General features: G+C 40.8%; 1 protein-coding gene across 1 annotated transcript in view; it reads right to left on the bottom strand.

The window, feature by feature from the left end:
• Positions 1 to 17,190, bottom strand: part of CUL1 (cullin 1) — a 52,699-nt gene extending 35,509 nt beyond the window's left edge. The window contains exons 1-2 of the mRNA XM_051768497.1: positions 17,099 to 17,190; positions 1,498 to 1,790 (exon numbers count right to left, since the gene is read on the bottom strand). Of these exons, the coding sequence (XP_051624457.1) occupies positions 1,498 to 1,637 (140 nt within the window). The 5' untranslated portion in view covers positions 1,638 to 1,790; positions 17,099 to 17,190. The remainder of the gene's footprint in view (positions 1 to 1,497; positions 1,791 to 17,098) is intronic.
• Between the last annotated feature and the right edge of the window lie 1,595 nt (positions 17,191 to 18,785).

The raw sequence follows: 18,785 nt of genomic DNA, 5'->3' as shown, positions 1-18,785 counted from the left end.
CTGCTTAACAGACCTCACAAACAAGGATATATTAAAGGCACTCAGAAGAAAAAACTCTCTCAGAGGTTCTACCACATGACAAGTTTCTGTCAGACATTCAACTTTTGCAGACTGGTTTCACTGAGTCAAGAACAATGTTGAACCTAGCGCTGCAAGAAATCAGTAATTTTAAGTCTTAGTAAAAGGTCTGACCCGAAACAAATGTTATTACATCTTCCCATCACTATTAAAGAAGTATCCTAGAAACACTCAGCAGACCGATCAGGGTTCTTCCCACCACCTCCGGAAGCACAGATTCTGCAGGCACAGATGGGTAAGAATACACATTGATGCTGAGATTACATGTACAGAAAAACTTTTCTACCTCCTTAGAAAGTCCAAGGAACTGCCGAATTGATTGCTTTATAGCCCTCAAGCTCCTCCTTCTTTTATAAAAGCTCTGTCCTTTCAAAAAAATTAACACAGACTAAAATTTCATATGCTGCACTCAGTGCCAACAACAGCTTTAGATGTTAGTTTATGTATCAGAACAACAACTTTGTTAAAATAAAGCAACTCTAAAAATTGATAAAGAAAAATAGCAGAACTACTCAAAGGAAGATATGAAATGTATTCAGTCATCACTTCTATCATATGTCTACACACTTAGCAACCACCTTCTTACTTACCACAACTTACCACCACCTTCTCAAGCAGCACTTACTCTACAGAGCAATACAAGGTTACGAGAGTCAATGCAACATAATAGATGCAAAACAAAGGTGGTTTCTCACCAAATCCTTTTACATGCCACTGTATAGGTGGAATGGAAAAGAATTTCTCACTTTCTAAATAAAATCTTTAAGTCAAACACTGAAGCTATAATATAGCACAAGACACGTGTCTCTTTCAAATTAGTTTTAAAAGATCCTACAATCTTTAAAAGCTTCCTACAATCTTCCAGCACACTCACACAAGGATGTTAACCCCCCTTTTAGCATCTTATAACCACTCCCAGAATGGGAAAATACTGGAAAACAGCTCTCTGATGCAAGCTAGGAATTAAAGAGAAATCCACTGGACACATATTACTTTGAGGATGACATTTGAAAAATTTTTCAGGTAACTGGACATTATTACCACTAAGACCTGCAGCATAATGCCAGAGACTAACATATAAAGGAAAAAAAAATTCTGTTTTCTTTGTGTGTATTGTGGACTCAAAATTACGCCTATTAATAAAATCACTTTAAACATCTGCTCTATCAAAAATAATAGTAATCAAACTTGAAATACAGAGGTAGCCATAATAATTACGGAAGTCAGTTTTCCAAATAACAGAATGTTCCTGCTTATTTGCCAGTAATATTTAATAGAAAAGGCCAATCTTCAAAATAAAAATAAGTATTCTTAAAAGCCATTAAGTCCAATGGTTATGAAACAATTTTGAGTTTTGAGAAGTAAAAAGCTATCTCTAATCTACTAGCAGGGTACTAACTGTCACAGGCATTAGGATACGTGTAGAGTTCCATGTATCTGGATTTCGCCATACTTTGTCTGGTGTAAACCTGTTGAATTCCAGCTCTAAGGTCATCCCATATCTGGTCAAGACCAATCTGTTTAAGTCCATGCGGGTTCTGACTCCTATTCGATGACATTTTGTATTTCCTGTAAAGTCTTCCAGTGCAGCAGCCTGAGATCTGGTTATTCCTCCATCAGAATCACAAGTCAAGTAACATTCTAAACTCAGTTGCGGCAACTCAGTGAGATATTCTTTACATGCAAGAAGTGATGTTTCCCAGGAAGATAACCTGCAAGAGGAAAAGAAAATACACACCTTATATGACAGTCCGAATTCATTCACATTAAGGATACAAAATTAATTATTTCATTGAAACATTGTCAATTACATAGATGAGAAATCCAAGATGAGATCTGAAATACCAAAACCAAGGAATGTAATCTTGCAATTCAGCAATCCACTAGAAAATGGGACAGTTAGTGCCCAGAGCTGCCCAAAGACTGCAGGTACTTAGGTCAGGGCAGCTGACAACAAAATCCTAATGCTATTAACAAAACACAACAGTAAAAATCTTTCCAAGCAGCAATCACTATCTTATCAAGAAGTGTTTCCTCCCCATACAACAGTAAAACTCCAGTATTTCCAACTCCAGGTTCTGTGGTAGCTCATTGTTTAACAAACATCCTAATGAATACCAAAGATTAACCAAAAGATACTACAAATAACTTCTTCTTGAAAGAAAGAGTTACCAGTAACTCCTCCAGACTTGAGATTCTATTGCAGGTAACCTGAAAGTCCAAGGTATTTTGGAAGCAGAGAATTTTTCCATCCGGTAAACACATGCTTACACTGATTTCTTTGCTAAGTAAAAGAACACCACTTCCTTCATGTAATTTTAACAGCAAGAGAACATGCAGTCAAAAGTGGTGGGAAGAAGGAACTACTAAGGGAAGTACACAGAATAAATAGTGTGTGAACTGTGAATGAAAGAATCAGAAACTAAGAAAATGTACTACTCCAATGAGTCTTAGTGACCATAGTTTGGGACATAGTGAAAAAAAGGATATCAATTCATCAACTTCATTAAATGACAGGGTAGGAAAACAGTCACGTGGAAGGGAACACTAAAAACATCAAGCAAAGAAGATCCATTTTTACAGAAGTCCATAAAAATATTTTTCCAGTAACATGGAATCATGTCTTATCCACCAAAGCAACAAAATTAAGATATAAAAAAATAACAAAGATGGTAGCACAATAAAAAAAATTAGCCCAAAAATAAGAGTTTTAATAAGTCAGGACCAACTTAATCTTACGGCAGCCTTTCCATTTATATAGGGAGCTTATAAGAAAGATGACTTTTTACCAGCAACTGTAGTGACAGGACAAGGGTCAATGGTTCTAAATTAAAACAGGGTAGATTTAGACTGGATAGAAGGAAGAAATTCTTTACTGTGAGGGTGATGATGAGACACTGAAACAGAGAAGTTGTGGACGCCCATCCTGCCAGTGTTCAAGGCTGAGCTGCATGGGGCTTTGAATAACCTGATCTAGTGGAATGTGTCCCTGCCCAAGGCAAGGAGACTGGACTAGATGATCTTTAAAGGTCCCTTCCAGCCCAAACCATCCTGTTATTCTGTACCCTAGAGCTCATTGACTGAAATACTCAGAACACAATGAAACTTGATGTTTTTCCATTCTTCTATAGACAGTACAGCTTTAAGATAAACCTGTCATCAAAGGCTCATATGAACACTTCCATAATTTCAAAGACAGTATAGGTCAAGACTAGATAAATCCTATTATTTGTTTTTGGCTTCTGACAGCAGAATATAAAGATATTCCTTCAGGATCTACAGTAAGTCAGAGGTGCTTTCTCACAGCCACTTCCAGGCTACTACATGTTCCGCTCCAGGTTTCACAGAGTTTTAAAGATTAAGTATTGTGTTACACTCTCCTTGAACCCCACCCAATTATTTGTAGTTCTCTTCTGCCTTTTCTCCTGGACCCTAAAAAGACCAGCTAAGATCAAGACATTTCTTCATTTTTTTCAGCCAATGACTGTCTTACTACAGGAACACAGAAATTACCACTCTTAATAGCCCTTTACTTTCCCATTACCTGTAAGCATTTAAATCTCAAGCTCTAAGTAGATACACAGAGAAATACTTTCATTATGTCAGTCTCAGTAACAAGTACTGTCTCATTTTAATCTGACATACAACTGCTTATGTAGCTAATTTTTCTTTTTCTATGGGTAACAATTACTCAGAGAATTAGGTGGAAAAACAAGAATTCAATCAATATATATCTTAGAAAACACACACCTAAAATTCATCCCTGTTGTTTTCCTTCCGTAATTACAGCAAAGTCGTTATTAAAGACAGATGAGAATAATGCATCATAATGCTGAAGTGTAAACTAGATGATACCTTGTTTGTATTTAACTTCTTTAATTTCTGGAAATCGAACCTGCTGTGGTACTAATGATGAAGGACTTTCACAACTGAGAAATGAAAACCAGGAAGAACAAAGGTCCAGGAGTTGCCACTCACCTCCACTAAGGGAAATACTCTGTGCATGTTACACACCCACAATCTTGGACTATGATCATAAGTAAGCATTGCAATGCAAAGCAAGAAAATTAATTAAATGTCTACAATCCAGGAGAGCAGAAACTTTTTGATTCCTTAAATCTGGTACTATTTGAACTCTCTACAGAAGAGAAGACACAGTTACAAATCTGCAATTCTATCATGAATGTGTGCAAAAATTAACTGACTGTTGCTCTCTTAACAATCTGCCAAAAGCAAGCAGCCTAGATTTAGAGTGCATTTGAGTGAACACATTTTGGTGTACCTAATACAAAACACTTGACTGCTGGATAAAAGTTTATAACAAAAGGCCAACCCCTTGTTAGCTAGCAGAATGCGTAGCCAGCAGAATGACAGCATCTCACTTCTTAGGCTCAAATAATTTACCTCTTCCAGTTAATTACTAGTTAATACAACCATGAAATAGAGCAATAGATGAAGTTACTATTAATTTTTTTGCAGATTTTTTCATGTGCAGAAAAACAGTAAGGTAATTATTAATATATTACCTTAACAGGAATAAAGTTTCAATACATAGGAATACTTTGACTACAAAAGCATATTTATGAATGCAATCATTTGTACTTAGTGGTTAAACTAAGTTATGATATTAAATGTATAGAAAGAGAAGGGGTAAAACAAGGCTATGTAACTCAGCACCACTGTTATTATACACAAACACCCAGTGAAAATCTGAAATTGTATTTAATGTGAAAAGTGCTATTTTTGTGTATCACACACACACAAAACCCTTTCCTAGGCAAACAATTCTTGAAGGTCAAATCTGGTCCACAGTAGTAACTCTGCATCTCTTCACCCACCTTCCCAATGGCTAAACTTAAAAGAGGGAGAAAGAGTTCCTAAGTTCAATTTCTCAGTGCCCAGGCCATGCACAACTGCCGAGAGCAAGGTGAATTGCTACAGGTGAATTAAAACCTCGTCATTAAGTCATAACCTTCACATCAGTGGGATCTCTCACCTTGCAAAGTGCTGTTGGCAGGACTTCTGCACAAGTTGGTCTTGAACTGACCATCACTGTGCTTTCTTGCCCAAACAGATCAGACTTGTTGCTGACCTGCTTCAAGGATAAGACCACCTGCCCAATTTGCAACATGCCCTCTGTAGCTCTGGACCAGAGAATCCAGATTTCCTTACAGCTTCAGGCCAACTATATTTACATGAAAAAAATTACCCCCGGAGTTTCCAGACAATATATACACAGTGTGATGCAGCAATATGACTGTTCAACACCATCCAATCTTTCAACTCTCCACTCAGGTACTGCAGTTAAAACAGTCAAACAAAACAAAAGGAGGTAACACTTTAGAACAGCCTCGAAGGACTGAAGAAAATGTTATTCCCTCTTTTTCATTACTTGGGGATACACATCATGACAAGTCTCATATGGAAGGAAACACATTGTGTTAGAAAACAGTGGTTTTGTTTTCATTGATAATCTAATAATTAAGAGTATTTTTTTAGGTATCCTCTACGAGGAAAATGATTTGTATGCTAGAAGAGGCCTTTAGGAAAATGCCAAAGTTAACCCTTTTATCTACAAAACATAATAAACTCCACCAGATTTACAGCATCTCAAGCCATCTGCTTAAGTATCTCATTTTTGTGTCCTAATACAACAAAACTTTCAGCTTCACTGCTCCAAGGCCTATGCATCACCTGCTAATCTCCCACAACCCCTTATTTCTAAATTACAGATTTCAAGGTAGTTTACTTCAATAATTACAGATAGAATTTGAACTTGTCAGCTTCTTGGCCCAGAAAGAACTTACAGGTCCACAGCAAGGTTTCCCGGCTGACCCAAGAGCCCAGATGGCATTTTTTAAAAGACACAGACAGGAACAGATCCTAGACTTAGTAATTTCCAAGTATTTTATCTCCTGTCTAATTTCAGACGTGAAGAGAGCATTCTTGTCATGTATAATAGCATGAGCTAAGGTGACCAGATTTAATCATACTGAAAACAAACACATTAGAGAAGAGAAGCAAGATTCACTAGTAAGCTATTGTGGAATAATGTCATTAAAAACAAGTTCAAAGACCTTTAGTGTTATGAAGTTTCCAAAGTTTACAGGCATGTGTAAAAAGCCAGAATTTCATCTCTGTACACTGCCTCATATTCATTTTCTAAAACTGAATGCTAGTTTCTCAGTAACAAAAACAGAGTACTAGCTCATTTGGACAGTGGGTGCAGGTTGGTAACTTTTGTAAAAACTGAGGCAGTGAACCATGTTCACTTTAATGGCTGCTAAAAGCAAAATATCTTTCTGTGCTGAAAGAAAAAAGCATAACGAACGTTTAATCTTTGGCTTCAAAAGACAAGAAAAAGGAGTAAGTTTAATACAGTCACACCCTTAAAAATGCAGCATGACATTTCTTTTGCAAGCTCTTCCCTCCCCATTTTTCCAGCCTGACTCCTCTAACTTAACTCTATCCTGCTCTCCTGTTGCTGTATTTCACCAAGTCTGATCCAGAAATTCAACAGATGCTCTTGTGTTCAACAAACGGCAACACTCAATAACGTTCCTGAACAGTTTTATTCCCCTCAAAGTCTCTGCTACCACTACACTGAGCCAAGGCAACTACTCAAGTGACCCAAGATATTCAACATTGATTGAATGCTATATGACACAAGCATACAAGTATTTTCAAGAAACTAAAACAGAAGCACATTAAACAAAACCTTTGGTCTAGCACAAACTGTTTGCTTGTTCTTGTATTACTTTAAAAACAACATAAGATATCGAATGCTAGTTTATACTCTAGCTCACATAAATTTCAAAATGGCTATAGTTGAAGTGACCCTTAAGTACTACCATATCAAAACATTTGGTTTGGTTTTGCCTTAGAGTAAGCATTCAAAGGCAGATTTATTGTCTTCAGCTTTAAGCTTGAAACAAAACATACCAAAAAATTAACACCAAACCCAAAATAATCAATTTAACATTCATATATCCTCTCTTACCAAACAGAGACAGTTTCACAGATAGGAGACTGCCAATGACCCGTACTACAAACCAGCTTTAAGATTCCTCTTGAAGTCATGCAAACACATGCCTTTTAAAAAGGCATGCAAATGCAATGTACAGAGCTAACAACAATACATCTCCCTCTGCTGCTAGTTAGCCTGTAAGATACAATCTACACGATTAATTACATGTAAGCGCTGGGAGAAGTATATATAAGTATATACTTGTATACTTATATAAGTATATACTTACAAAAGTATAAATATTTAAGTACAAGGTGGGGAGAGATTTAAAAGCTGTTTGCTGTCACCTTTTACTTCTTTGTCTTCACAATGTATAAGCTATTTCTTGGAAATTTTTTCCAGGTTAAAAAATTGTCTCTTGACTCCTAAAGGACGTAACCTTCATTCCAACACATATCTGTTTGATGGAGAGGAGACATGAGAAGTAATTCTATTTTGTCCCTATAATCACTTGCACTCACAATTTATGATTTCAAAGAAAATTTTCATAGCTGTGTACCTGCAAATTAATTTTGTGTTTACTTGATTCCAGCTGAGGTTACCATTATGAGCTTAAAATTTTAACACAGCTTAGTTGGCCCATGGTCCTGCATGCAACATTATTTAGCACTCACATTTCTGTCCAGAAGTATTTTAGGTCACTAAATATAAATAAAATAATATAAACTAGACAGGCAGTTTATGCATGTGACACAATCCTTAAAGCAAGACTAGGAGGAAGTGTAACATCCTTAGCACTTCACATGCTACAAATGTGTAATTAATCAACATCTGGAGAATCTGTCTATAGCAGACATTTTCAAAGTGCCCCAGCAAAATGACACAACTACTGTGAAAAATTGGTTATTCCAGAAATCACATCAGTACCAGAAGAGAAATATTAGAATCTTTTCTCCCTTTCCAATAAAGATATTTAAGAGACAAATTATGAAAATTACAATGTTCAGTTCCTCTGTATTATTACAAAATACTGATTTACATGTAGTGTGAAAAGCTTTAGCTCATTTTATTTTCAAGAGAGTTAAATTCAGTTCATTATGAGAAAAAGGCAGAGATGTATGCATGCATACACTCCTCCCTTCCAGAAGTTGTCTTTGGGTGATAAAAACATTCTGTGCAGCATTAAAAAAAAAAAAAAAAAAGAGTAGAAGCAAGTACGTTTAATTTGCCAGTAATTTCAGACCAAGTCATGTAAATTTGTGTAAATTTTGAGCAGTTACTACTGTACCTCCCAAACAACAACTTAGTTTAGGGCTCCAGTGTTCTCCCCACACCCTCTCCTGTATGTGTTATAGCTCTGATCAATGGTATCTAAAGCATTATAAGGAATACATTCCTACATTACTTCCTGTGCCAATGATATAGTTGTCAGTTGAAAAAAATAAAACAAAAGCCTGGATATGCTTTTCACAGCTAGAAAGACACTTAAATTCACTTTTATTTTCAAATTTAAACACAATATACGGAAGTAACTTGGAATCGCAGTTTTCAGACTTGCATTATTTATTTAAATTATGCATGATTGTGTTCACTAAAAGCCTTTTTAAATGACATGGTTTTAATCTGCATGCCTGACTACAAGGATTTTTCCAAAACATCAATTACTCTTCCTCAGAAGAGCATCAAGAAACTTGGGAGTTTTTCACTTCTCTTTGCCCACTCTTTTATTAGCTCTTTAACATTTTTCCTTTATTTCTTCCTTTACCCCTGTCTTCCTTGACCTGCAGTTTTTAACAGATATCTCACTACAGTAATGCAATAGCTAACAAAAAAAACCCTGAAACATGCCAAAACCCAACATGCACATGCTGCCTCATAAACGAAGGCTAGATCTAGATTAGACAAGGTTTGCTGTTGTATTCCATAAAAGAAAACTCTCCCTTCTGTAATTGCCACTAAAGTAAACTTTGGTCAATATTAACAATCCCTTCAGCTTTAAAAGTTTCCTAGTAGTCTTACCACATCAACTTTGAAAACAGGGTAAGGGAACTACATACTTAACTGTACAGACAAAACTTTTCAAGTTTTGCTTGGTCATCTTTAAGAGAGCTCACTTTGTCATTGATGAAGCAATCCTTACGTACAAAGTTTTTAGATTACCCCTAAACTGAAATGTCCTTTCTAACCTAAGGGCTCCAATATTCCTGTGCTACAAAAAGGATACAGGCCCTGCAGTAATAATAAGCTTCATACCTCCTTAAAACACTGATCATGCTCAGCTTTTACACTTCAGAAAAAGGAAGGCAGCAGATTAGGAAAAGAACAACATCACGCAAAGAGAATCAAGTCAAGACATGAGCGCACTGAAGAGAAGGAAGAAAGGTTTACATAAGTTTACTGGGGTTGTGTGGCCAGGTTTTGGCAGCAGGAGGACAACAGGGGTGGCTTCTGTGAGAAGCTGCCAGAAGATTCCATGTCTCAGAGAGCCAATGCCAGCCAGCTCCAGCACTGATCTTCTGCTGGCCAAAGCCAAGCCAATCAGAGATGGCAGTAACACCTCTGGGATAACACATTTAAGGAGTATACGCGCTCAGAGAAAAAAGGAATGAGAATATGTGAGAGGAACAACTCTGCAGACACCAAGGTCAGTAGAGAAGGAGGGGAAGGAGGTGCTCCAGGTGCCAGAGCAGAGGTTCCCCTGCAGCCTGCAGGTGCAGACCATGGTGAGGTAGCTGTGCCCCTGAAGCCCATGGAGGAGTGCAGAGATCCACCTGCAGCCCTTGGAGGAGCCCCACACAGGAGCAGGTGGATGCCTGGAGGCTGTGACCCCATGGGAATTCCATGCTGGAGCAGGTTCCTGGTAGGGACCTGTGGACCCGTGTAGAGAGGAGCTCATGCTGGAGTAGGTTTCCTGGTAGGACTTGTGATCCTGTGGAAGATGCGTTGGGGCAGGCTGTGCTTGAAGGACTGCACCCCGTGGAAAGGGCTCATGTTGGAGCAGTTCATGAAGCACTGTAGCCCATGGCAAGGATTCATGCTGGAGAAGTTTATGTAGATCTGTCTGTTGTGGGAGGGATCCCACACCTGAGCAGGTGAAGGACTCCTCTCCCTGAGCAGTGGCAGAAACAGCCTGTGGTGAACTGACCATAACCCGCATTCTCGGTCTCCTTGCGCTGCTGGGGGGCAGGAGGTAGAGCCCAGGAAGGAGGGAGCGGTGGGGGGAAAGTGTTTTTAGGATTTGTTTTACTTCGCAAAACCTGCTCTAATTTCGATTAGTAATAAATTCAATTAATTTGCCCAAGTCTAGTCTGTTTTGCCAGTGATGGTAATCAATGACAGATCTGTCCCTGTCCTTGTTTCAACTCATGAGCTTTTCATTGTATTTTCCCTCCCCTGTTCATTTGTGGAGGGGATTGATGGAGTGGCTTTGGTGGGTGCCTGGCACCCAGCCAGGGTCAAACCACCACAATAAAACAAAGGGCCTTGAGTATTCCCATTCTCTTTCTGGCTCAAATCATATATATGATACAACCTGCATAAAAACCCAAATGAAACAAGCAAACAAAAAACCAAACAAAGCCAAACAAAACCCAAATAAGCATAAGCCCTGAAGGACAACACACATGAAGATACACTTCTTGAATCAGTTACGAAGATGCAGAAAAGGAAAATGAGGGAGGACAAGCCATGAAAACTCAAAGCTAGATACCCAACATGCCAAGAAGAAGACAGAATAACACACCTTGTTTTCTTAGAAAGAAAAAAAAAAATAAGAAAAAAAGCAGCAGCAGCAGGGAGGCAGTTTAGAGCCCTTAATGATCCTGCAAGGACAACTCTTACACATAACTGCTTTCCCAAAAGCTCTTACCAGACATCAAACTTTAACTAAATCCAAGTTAATACGCTAAAACACCATGATCCTACTGATCTCCACGAAGAAAACCTTGGTATGTCTTACAGTTTCCTTCAGACACAGCATGACCTTCACCAGAACCCACAGCACCTCTGAACTACAATACAAATCACCCACCATTTTAACAGCACTCAGTGCACCACAACACACACTTTTATACTGACCTGTTAAGACACAAACAGGAATTTTCACCTGCAAAAATATTTCCATACAGAGTTTTCCCATGCCCTTGGTAGGTAGCAGTTCATACCGACAATTTTAAACCAACATTAACATGTTGCGAACAAGCATAAAACAATTCTGGCTGGAATCTCTTCCCAATAGGTTGCTAATTTTACCGCATCTTCCATCTTGGTACTTTCGCAAGAGCTCATCTGATCAAGGCAATGCAGTTTTCCATTTCAATTTATAAATAAAGATGATGGTCACACCAATCCATCTTGCAAACAGTCTGATATTTTCAGACATTCAAATATACCACAATAGCACAGCTTAAATACTGAAGAGCTTCCTCCTATATTCACCTTCATACTAATGTTTCACTAGACTGCAACTATCAAGGACTGCTGCAGTTACTCACATTCATTTCCAAAATCATGACCTGCGAAAGCCGCCCCCTCCATATTTTCTTATTTTTCTTTTAAATCAGGTCTACATTAAGTGCACAGATATATGTGCTAGCGATCTTGAGTCCTACTATGGTGTAATGCTGCAACCACTGCTAGCAATGAACAGTTCAGTTCTCATATAGTCATTCCAGACACCTAAATACTGACAAGGCACATGTACTCACTTACACAGCCAGTGCAAAAAAGAATGGGAAATTTCTCATTAAAGTCTAGAAAGGGATTTGTATGTAATTTCTATGCTTCAACTATGCAATCTGAATAGTAACAGCCCTAACTTTCAGTAAAGGATTTAGACTTCACAAAATGTTAGTTCTGCTTAAATTCAGTTACTGTTTTCACCAAACTTTTAATCAGTTTTGACCTCTGATAACTGCAACAGGCACCTCTGGTACAGAAGTGAAAAAATTTGACTTAATTTCGTAAAAGTTAAAATTGACACACATCCCTAGCAATCACATTTATGTTCTCCTTCTTGTTGATTAAGCTTGCATCATTAAGTTTTAAATCCAAGCCTGCATCAGAATCTAACGAAATCAATTTAATTACCTAAGGATACACATTTTGATTTTATACTATCCCTATTAGTGATGGCACCCTAGCAAAGGGGTGATGGCACACTTTCAGAGATAACAAAACTATTTCAAAGTTACCTCTGAATAAAGGACAGTATGAGAATAATCTGTTTTCTTAAGAAAATGCAAGCATTCTAAAAAAGCATTTTGAATTGTACTGTGAAAAGTTTATCCTTTAGCTACCAAGAAGCAAGTAGAGCATTTCCCCATGAAATTATTATTACCATGAAAAGTAAGATGAAAACACTAACAGCTAATAAAATAGTATATTTCCTATAACCCTCCTTTTTCCCCTAATTCAATCCTCCAAACTTTAGATAAAGCTTTCAGATGACAGTCTCCACTGCTGTGAGACTACAGGACCTTGCAAATTTACATATGAAATTAAGTTTAAATTACAGAGCAAAACACGGTGAACTAAGGTCACACCAGCAGCCTTAGTTCTGAACTCTAATCCACATTAAGATATTGTCCAAACTTAAACACACAGAGCAACAAAAAGCAAAGTTACATTGCACGCAAATTAAAAATACAAACAAGAAGCTTCTGAGTTCAGCTAGGGCTGAAATGAAATTATTAATAACCCAAATTCTTGTAGATCCCTGCTTTAAGTTCAAAAAATTAACTTTTGTCTACCTTGTACATTAATGAATCGAATACATCTGGGTCCCAGTACCAAAACCACCAGTACCTCCAAAAAAATGGGAGAAGAGAAGCATATGTGTGTCCTCAAAAGATAAGTGCACTACTAGAGCAGAGTGAGAAGTTGCCCACACTGCAAGGACTTTACATCATCATGGTCCTCACCATCCTATGTGTAAATAAAGTTTCCATTTCTCCTTCACAATAACAGCAAACTTGAGACATATAGCAGCATTAACCAGAGCAAATCTACTGAAATCCAAAGACAAGGAGCATTTTAGAACACCTGTATGTAATTTTAAGAAAAACAGAAGTCAATGGTATCGAACCGATATTCAAATCTAGTGGTAACTACAAAGATATCAGAGAAAATGTATTCGACCCTTTATTCTTAGTATTGATGTCAAGCAATGCCTTGTGCCTGCTATACCAAGTTACAGCAGTGAACCTTCTGACTCCAAAACCAGAACAATCAAAAGGGTAAGAAAAGAAGACAATCTACATTTTTTTCCTGAGTTTTTGGAAGAACACCACATCAAAGTTACACAGTTTATTCAAGAACCATAAAATGGTTTGGGTTGGAAGAGACATTTAAACATCACTTAACTCTCACCCCTCTGCTAAAGGCAGAAACATCTTGCACCAGATCAGATTGCTCAAAGCCCCATCCAACCTGGCCTTGAACAATGCCAGGGATGGGGCATCCACAACTTCTCTGGGTAACCTGTTCCAGTGCCTCACCATCCTCACAATAAAGGATTTCTTCCTTCCATCCAATTGAAATCTACCCTTTTACAATTTAAAACTTTTGCCCCTTGTCCTCTCACTACAGGCCTTGGTAAAAAGTTTCTCTCCATCTTTCTTATAATCCCCCTTTATATACCGAAAGGCCTCAATAAGATCTCCCTGGAACCTTCTCTTCTGCAGGCCGAACAACCCCAACTCTCTCCGCTTGTCTCCACAGGAGAGGTGTTCTATCCCTCTGATCACTTTTGGGGCTCTGCTCCGGATCTGCTCTAATAGGTCCATGTCTTTCTTGTGCTGGGTGCCACAGAGCTGGATGCACTGCTCCAGGCAGGGTCACATGAGAGCAGAAGAGAGGGTGAGAATCACCTGCTTCTTTTTACAAGTTCAGGATACAACTGGCAAAGATAATAGTGCAATTTTGGAGAGATAAAGTATAAGAGACACCAACTCTTGTAAAAAAATTTACATATGACTCTATACCAGTTTCCTGAAGTGCAAAACAATTACTATTCTCCTATTTTCACAGTAGCCTTCACTTATTTCTCTGAGGCTCATAGATAAAGAGGGGCTTGAAAAACACTGCATTATATAAAGTGGAATGCAGTCAAAGTTTGGTTGAGTTAAAAAAATACGTATTTGATTTTGACCTGTAGCATTTATAAGAAGATGTAAGGCAGCAACATGAAGAGGTTTACTCTTGTGGCATCAGCAGTTCTGTGGGTAAAAAGAAAAGTGACAGAAAACTACCCACTGGGACACACACTGTTTCCTAAACTAGTGCTCTTCCCAGTAGCTAGGAGAAGATTCCAGGTATTCCCAATTCACACAACTACTGACAACCAGGATATGACTCATCATTAAGCTGGGCCCTACTGAAATAATTGTGGCTATGCTAACCTAGGCACTACTTAAGAAACACTACAGATGAAAAGAAGGACTCAGAGATTGTAACATGTAAGATAAAAATTTTAAGTTGAATATCTGAGAAAACTTTCTCAAAGGACTCAGTATTGTTTTCATAACAATACAGCTAAAATCCAAGAACTTTCAACAAGGCTAAGAATAAGCTAAATTCAAAAAAAGTCACTCCCAAAGCAGTATCTAAATAAGGATGTGCATCCATTTTGCTTAAATGAATTTAAGTTATTTAAATTAAAGCAATGTGATTTTTTCAAGCTGACAGTCTCAGTAACAGGCCGGAGTTACAAGGCCAGTTCAAACCAGTGTACAAAGGAGTGAGGTGGAAGAAGAATCATTAGCTAAACCAGCACAACTATTTTGTCAGCCAAGGAGCAGGAAGCATATGCCTAATTTAGGTATTCTCTACACGATCTCTAGATAGGCAATGGAAAGTTTCCGCCAGAGGAGTAATTCAGATCAGAAGCCTAGTTCAGTTGTTCTGAGCTGCTGTCAAGTTTCTAGGGTCTGTGTGTAGCCAGCTGAGAAAATATGAAGCTGTTAACGGTAGGCATCAAACCTGGGGTTTCGAGTTAGGTGTATAAATTACTCCTGAAATCAAATGTGTTCATCCTGCCTCCATGGGACAAGTAGATCCAGTGTTTCAACTGCACCTCAGATACATGGTGGTGACATGACTATGAAATGTAACCAGTCTTAAGACCCAAGGTGGCTAAGAAAGACATAAAATAAGAAGTTGGACAACAAATACTGAGATACAAGAGAAGGTACAAAGCAGAGGGAAAAGACTTCTTTCCAGTCGAGTCACCATCAAAGACACAAAGTGTCGATGCAGCATGGACGGACACCTAACCATTAGCACACACTCTTACAGCAGTTCATTGTGAGTAAAAATTAGGTACCTATATATTATCTTACTACTTTCCCAAAGAGGATGCATCCCAAACACACTCCACATCAACTAAGTACCAATTCACAATATGGTATTACAAACATTATTTGGCCTAATTCAAGTGACATGGCTACTACGTATTTCTGGCCCACACGGACCATTCCTCCCAGTCCTGCCAAAAGGATTTCTAATACAGACTTTTCCCTCCCTGACTAGCACCAGGATATGTGTGTGTTTTAGGGCGGGGGTATATGATTACATATGAACACCTATACCAGGTTGCCAAGGAAGTCAGTAACAAAACAAATTAAAATAAGGTAAAACAAGTTAAGTCATCTCTGCCCTCTTAGTGCTGACAAGTACACAGATAACCTAGGGTTAAATTCCTTTCTCCTCAAAGGCACAGATGAAGGATTTAAATACAAAGTCAGGGAGACAGTATATGAGTCTACAAAGGAAAGGAGTATGTGGAAAGGAAAAAGTATTAGGTAAGATCACAAGGAAGGTTCTAATGACAGGAAAGTAAGATCAGAAGGGCAAAAAAACATGGTGAAGGAAATGGTTACTGGGAGGAAGAAAACTGAAAGGGGAAAGGTAGTAGAGGGATAATCATGGTGTTGGAATAGAACTAGAAGAGGAAGTAAGAAGGATGGGGAAAGGATCCCAATAAGGACACAGTTAGATTTCAGTGGCAAAGTAACTGGGAAACAAATGAGGTGATTATTTAAAAAGACAAAAACTGCAGGAGTAGTCATCTGGATGGAGGCGATAAATGCACAAACAGACAAACAAAAGGTTACAGGGGGCACCTTCTCTGCTAAGGCCACAACAGTAGGAGGCAACACGGAGAAGCCTGGTGCACAGTCCTTGAGAGTAAGACAAACCTGGAGAAGGTGACTAGAATGAACTGTGGCAAATACCCCCCAGCAGCCAGGATGGTGCTGGGGACACTGGGGAATCTCTCTAGGTAAAACCAAACAGCTCCTAGACAGACCTGAGCGTCAATGAGGCTCTGGGAATGGCTGGGATACAACAGGGTGAAAGGAAGAGGCACAGAAAAGGACAGGGAGGACAGAAAGCGGGTGAACACCCTTAAACACTTACGGTGAGGTTATGGACAAAAGCTCATAAGGGAAAAATGAGGGCAGAGGCCTGGGACGAGCCTGGCACGGCTCGGGTGGGCAGTGCCGGGGCCAGGAGGGGCACAGTGAGGGCATGGGGCTCCGGGAGGACGGGCCCGAGCTCTGAGAGCAGCCGGGACGGCACGGAAAGGCAGGGGCAGCCACCGGGGCCGCCCCGGCCATGCGGGGCCCGCGGTCACGGGGCAGGGCAGGGAGGGCCGGGGCAGGCAAGAGGCAGAGAAGGAGGGAGCGGACAGGCAGATCTCTCCGGGGGCGCGGGGCCGGGGCAGCCGCTCCCGCGCCCCGACGGGGGCGATGCATTCCGAATGCGCAGTTCGCGGCCTCCCCGGCCCAGCCCGGCCCGGCCCGCGGCTCCCCGGGCCGGATCCACGAGCGGGCCGGGCAGCGGCCCCCGCCACCCCCGCGCCCCGGGGCCGGGAGCGCGCCCGGGAGAAGAAAGGCGGGCGGGCGGACCGGGCCCGGCCGCCCCTGCCCCCGCTCCCCGCGGCGTGACTCAGTGCCGGGCCCCGCTCCGCCGGCTCCGCGGCGCCGCCGCCGCCTCGCCCCGGGCCGGGCCCGGCCTCGCTGCGACACAACGCCGCGGCCTCCCCGCACTCACCAGCATCGCGCGTCCCGCAGAGTCAGGGCCGCGTCCGCCCGCCCCTTCCGCCTCCGCCGGGCCCGGATCCGCCGCCGCTGCCTCCTCCCGGCGCGGCCCGGGGATCGCCGAGGCGCCGCCCCTCGCCACCCGCCCCGCCCCGGCTCTCGGCGGGCGGAGGGGCCAGGGCTGTGGCGGCCCAGGGCTGGGGTTTGGCTCTTTGGCGGAGCCTGCCCGCTCGCTGGAGCTCCTTGCGCGGGGAGGCCGGCCGCCATCTCCTCGGCCCTGCTCCGACCCCTCCCCGAGTTAGTCCAGTGCCAGAAGAGCTGAAGGATGAGCTGAAAGACTTGAGGGTAATGGTTGACAAAAAACTCAACATGAACCGGCAATGTGCCCTCGCAGCCCAGAAAAGCAAACGAGTCCTGGGCTGCATCCAAAGGAGCGTGGCCAGGAGGTCGAAGGAGGTGATTCTGCCCCTCTGCTCTGCTCTTGTGAGACCCCACCTGGAGTCCTGAGTACAGTTCTCGTGTTCCCAACACAAAAAGGACGCGGAACTGCTGGAGCAAGTCCAGAGGAAGGCCACGAAGTTGATAAGAGGACTTGAGCATCTCTCCTATGAAGACAGGCTGAGAAAGTTGGGGCTGTTGAGTCTGGAGAAGAAAAGGTTGTGTGGAGACCTCATGGCAACCTTCCAGCATCTGAAGGGGACTACTGGGAAGTCGGAGAGGGACTCTTCATCAGGAACTGTAGTGATAGGACAGGGAGTAATGGGTACAAATTGAAAGAGGGGAAATTTAAGTTCAGAGCCAGGTTGGATAAAGCCTTGAGCAGCCTGGTCTAGTGGGAGGTATCCGTGCACATGGCAGAGAGGGTTGGGACTAGGTCATCTTTAAGGTCCATTCCTACCCCTTAGATTCCATAAGTGTGTGTTTCAGGATGATATCATTAGGCATGATAACGCTTCCTCCATCCTTAACTAAGCAGCTACTTTTGTGTTTCTGAGAAACGTGGGTTTCTAGAGTGTCCTGGACATACTGAGTGGCACCATACTGTGTCTGGGAGCCTGAGTGGATGGTACAGCTGTGGGATAACAGTGCGTCCTTGTCAAGCAAGTGTTAAACCAAGCTGTGAGGCTCCTTTGAGTTATTCACATCAGGAATCATTACCTCGAGGTGCATGAACATTGCTTTGAAAACTTTGATTAAAGTGTGGCTGTTGTAAGAACATAGAAGTCTTTCTGTAATTGTCAATTTCAGAACAGTAGCAAAACAACTTGGAAACAACATTACAGAGAGAAGAACAGGGTAGAAATTGAAAAAAAAAAAAAGGAAATTTTATTGTTCAGCTGTGAGCTGGTTGGAAGATGTGGGAAAGTATTTGGTCTAATTGATTGAGGAATAAGAAATTACATGGACCTGTTTGCAATCTGTGAATAAATTTAAGCAAAAATACTTACTCTAGATAATTTAATATATGATGATAAAATGTAAATCTCCTAGCATATTTGCATCACTTATATGTGGATTGAAAGTAGGACAGTTAATTTTTCTTTGTATGAAATCCATGATACAAAATCATACCAAAATTAGGGCAGGTTTTAGAAAAGTAGTGGTTTGGAGTCAGTCCTGTCTTAATTATTCTTGAAGACTGTGGAATTATATTGCTGGGGCACTGGTGCAAAGGAAAAGAACAGTGTTTGCAAAAGATG

The sequence above is a fragment of the Manacus candei genome, unplaced genomic scaffold (assembly GCF_025592945.1).
Source record: "Manacus candei isolate 608988 ecotype Guabito, Panama unplaced genomic scaffold, ASM2559294v1 h1tg000095l, whole genome shotgun sequence".
Taxonomy (NCBI): domain Eukaryota; kingdom Metazoa; phylum Chordata; class Aves; order Passeriformes; family Pipridae; genus Manacus; species Manacus candei.
Note: the sequence above shows the minus strand (reverse complement) of the source record. Positions and strands in the feature narration are given on the sequence as shown.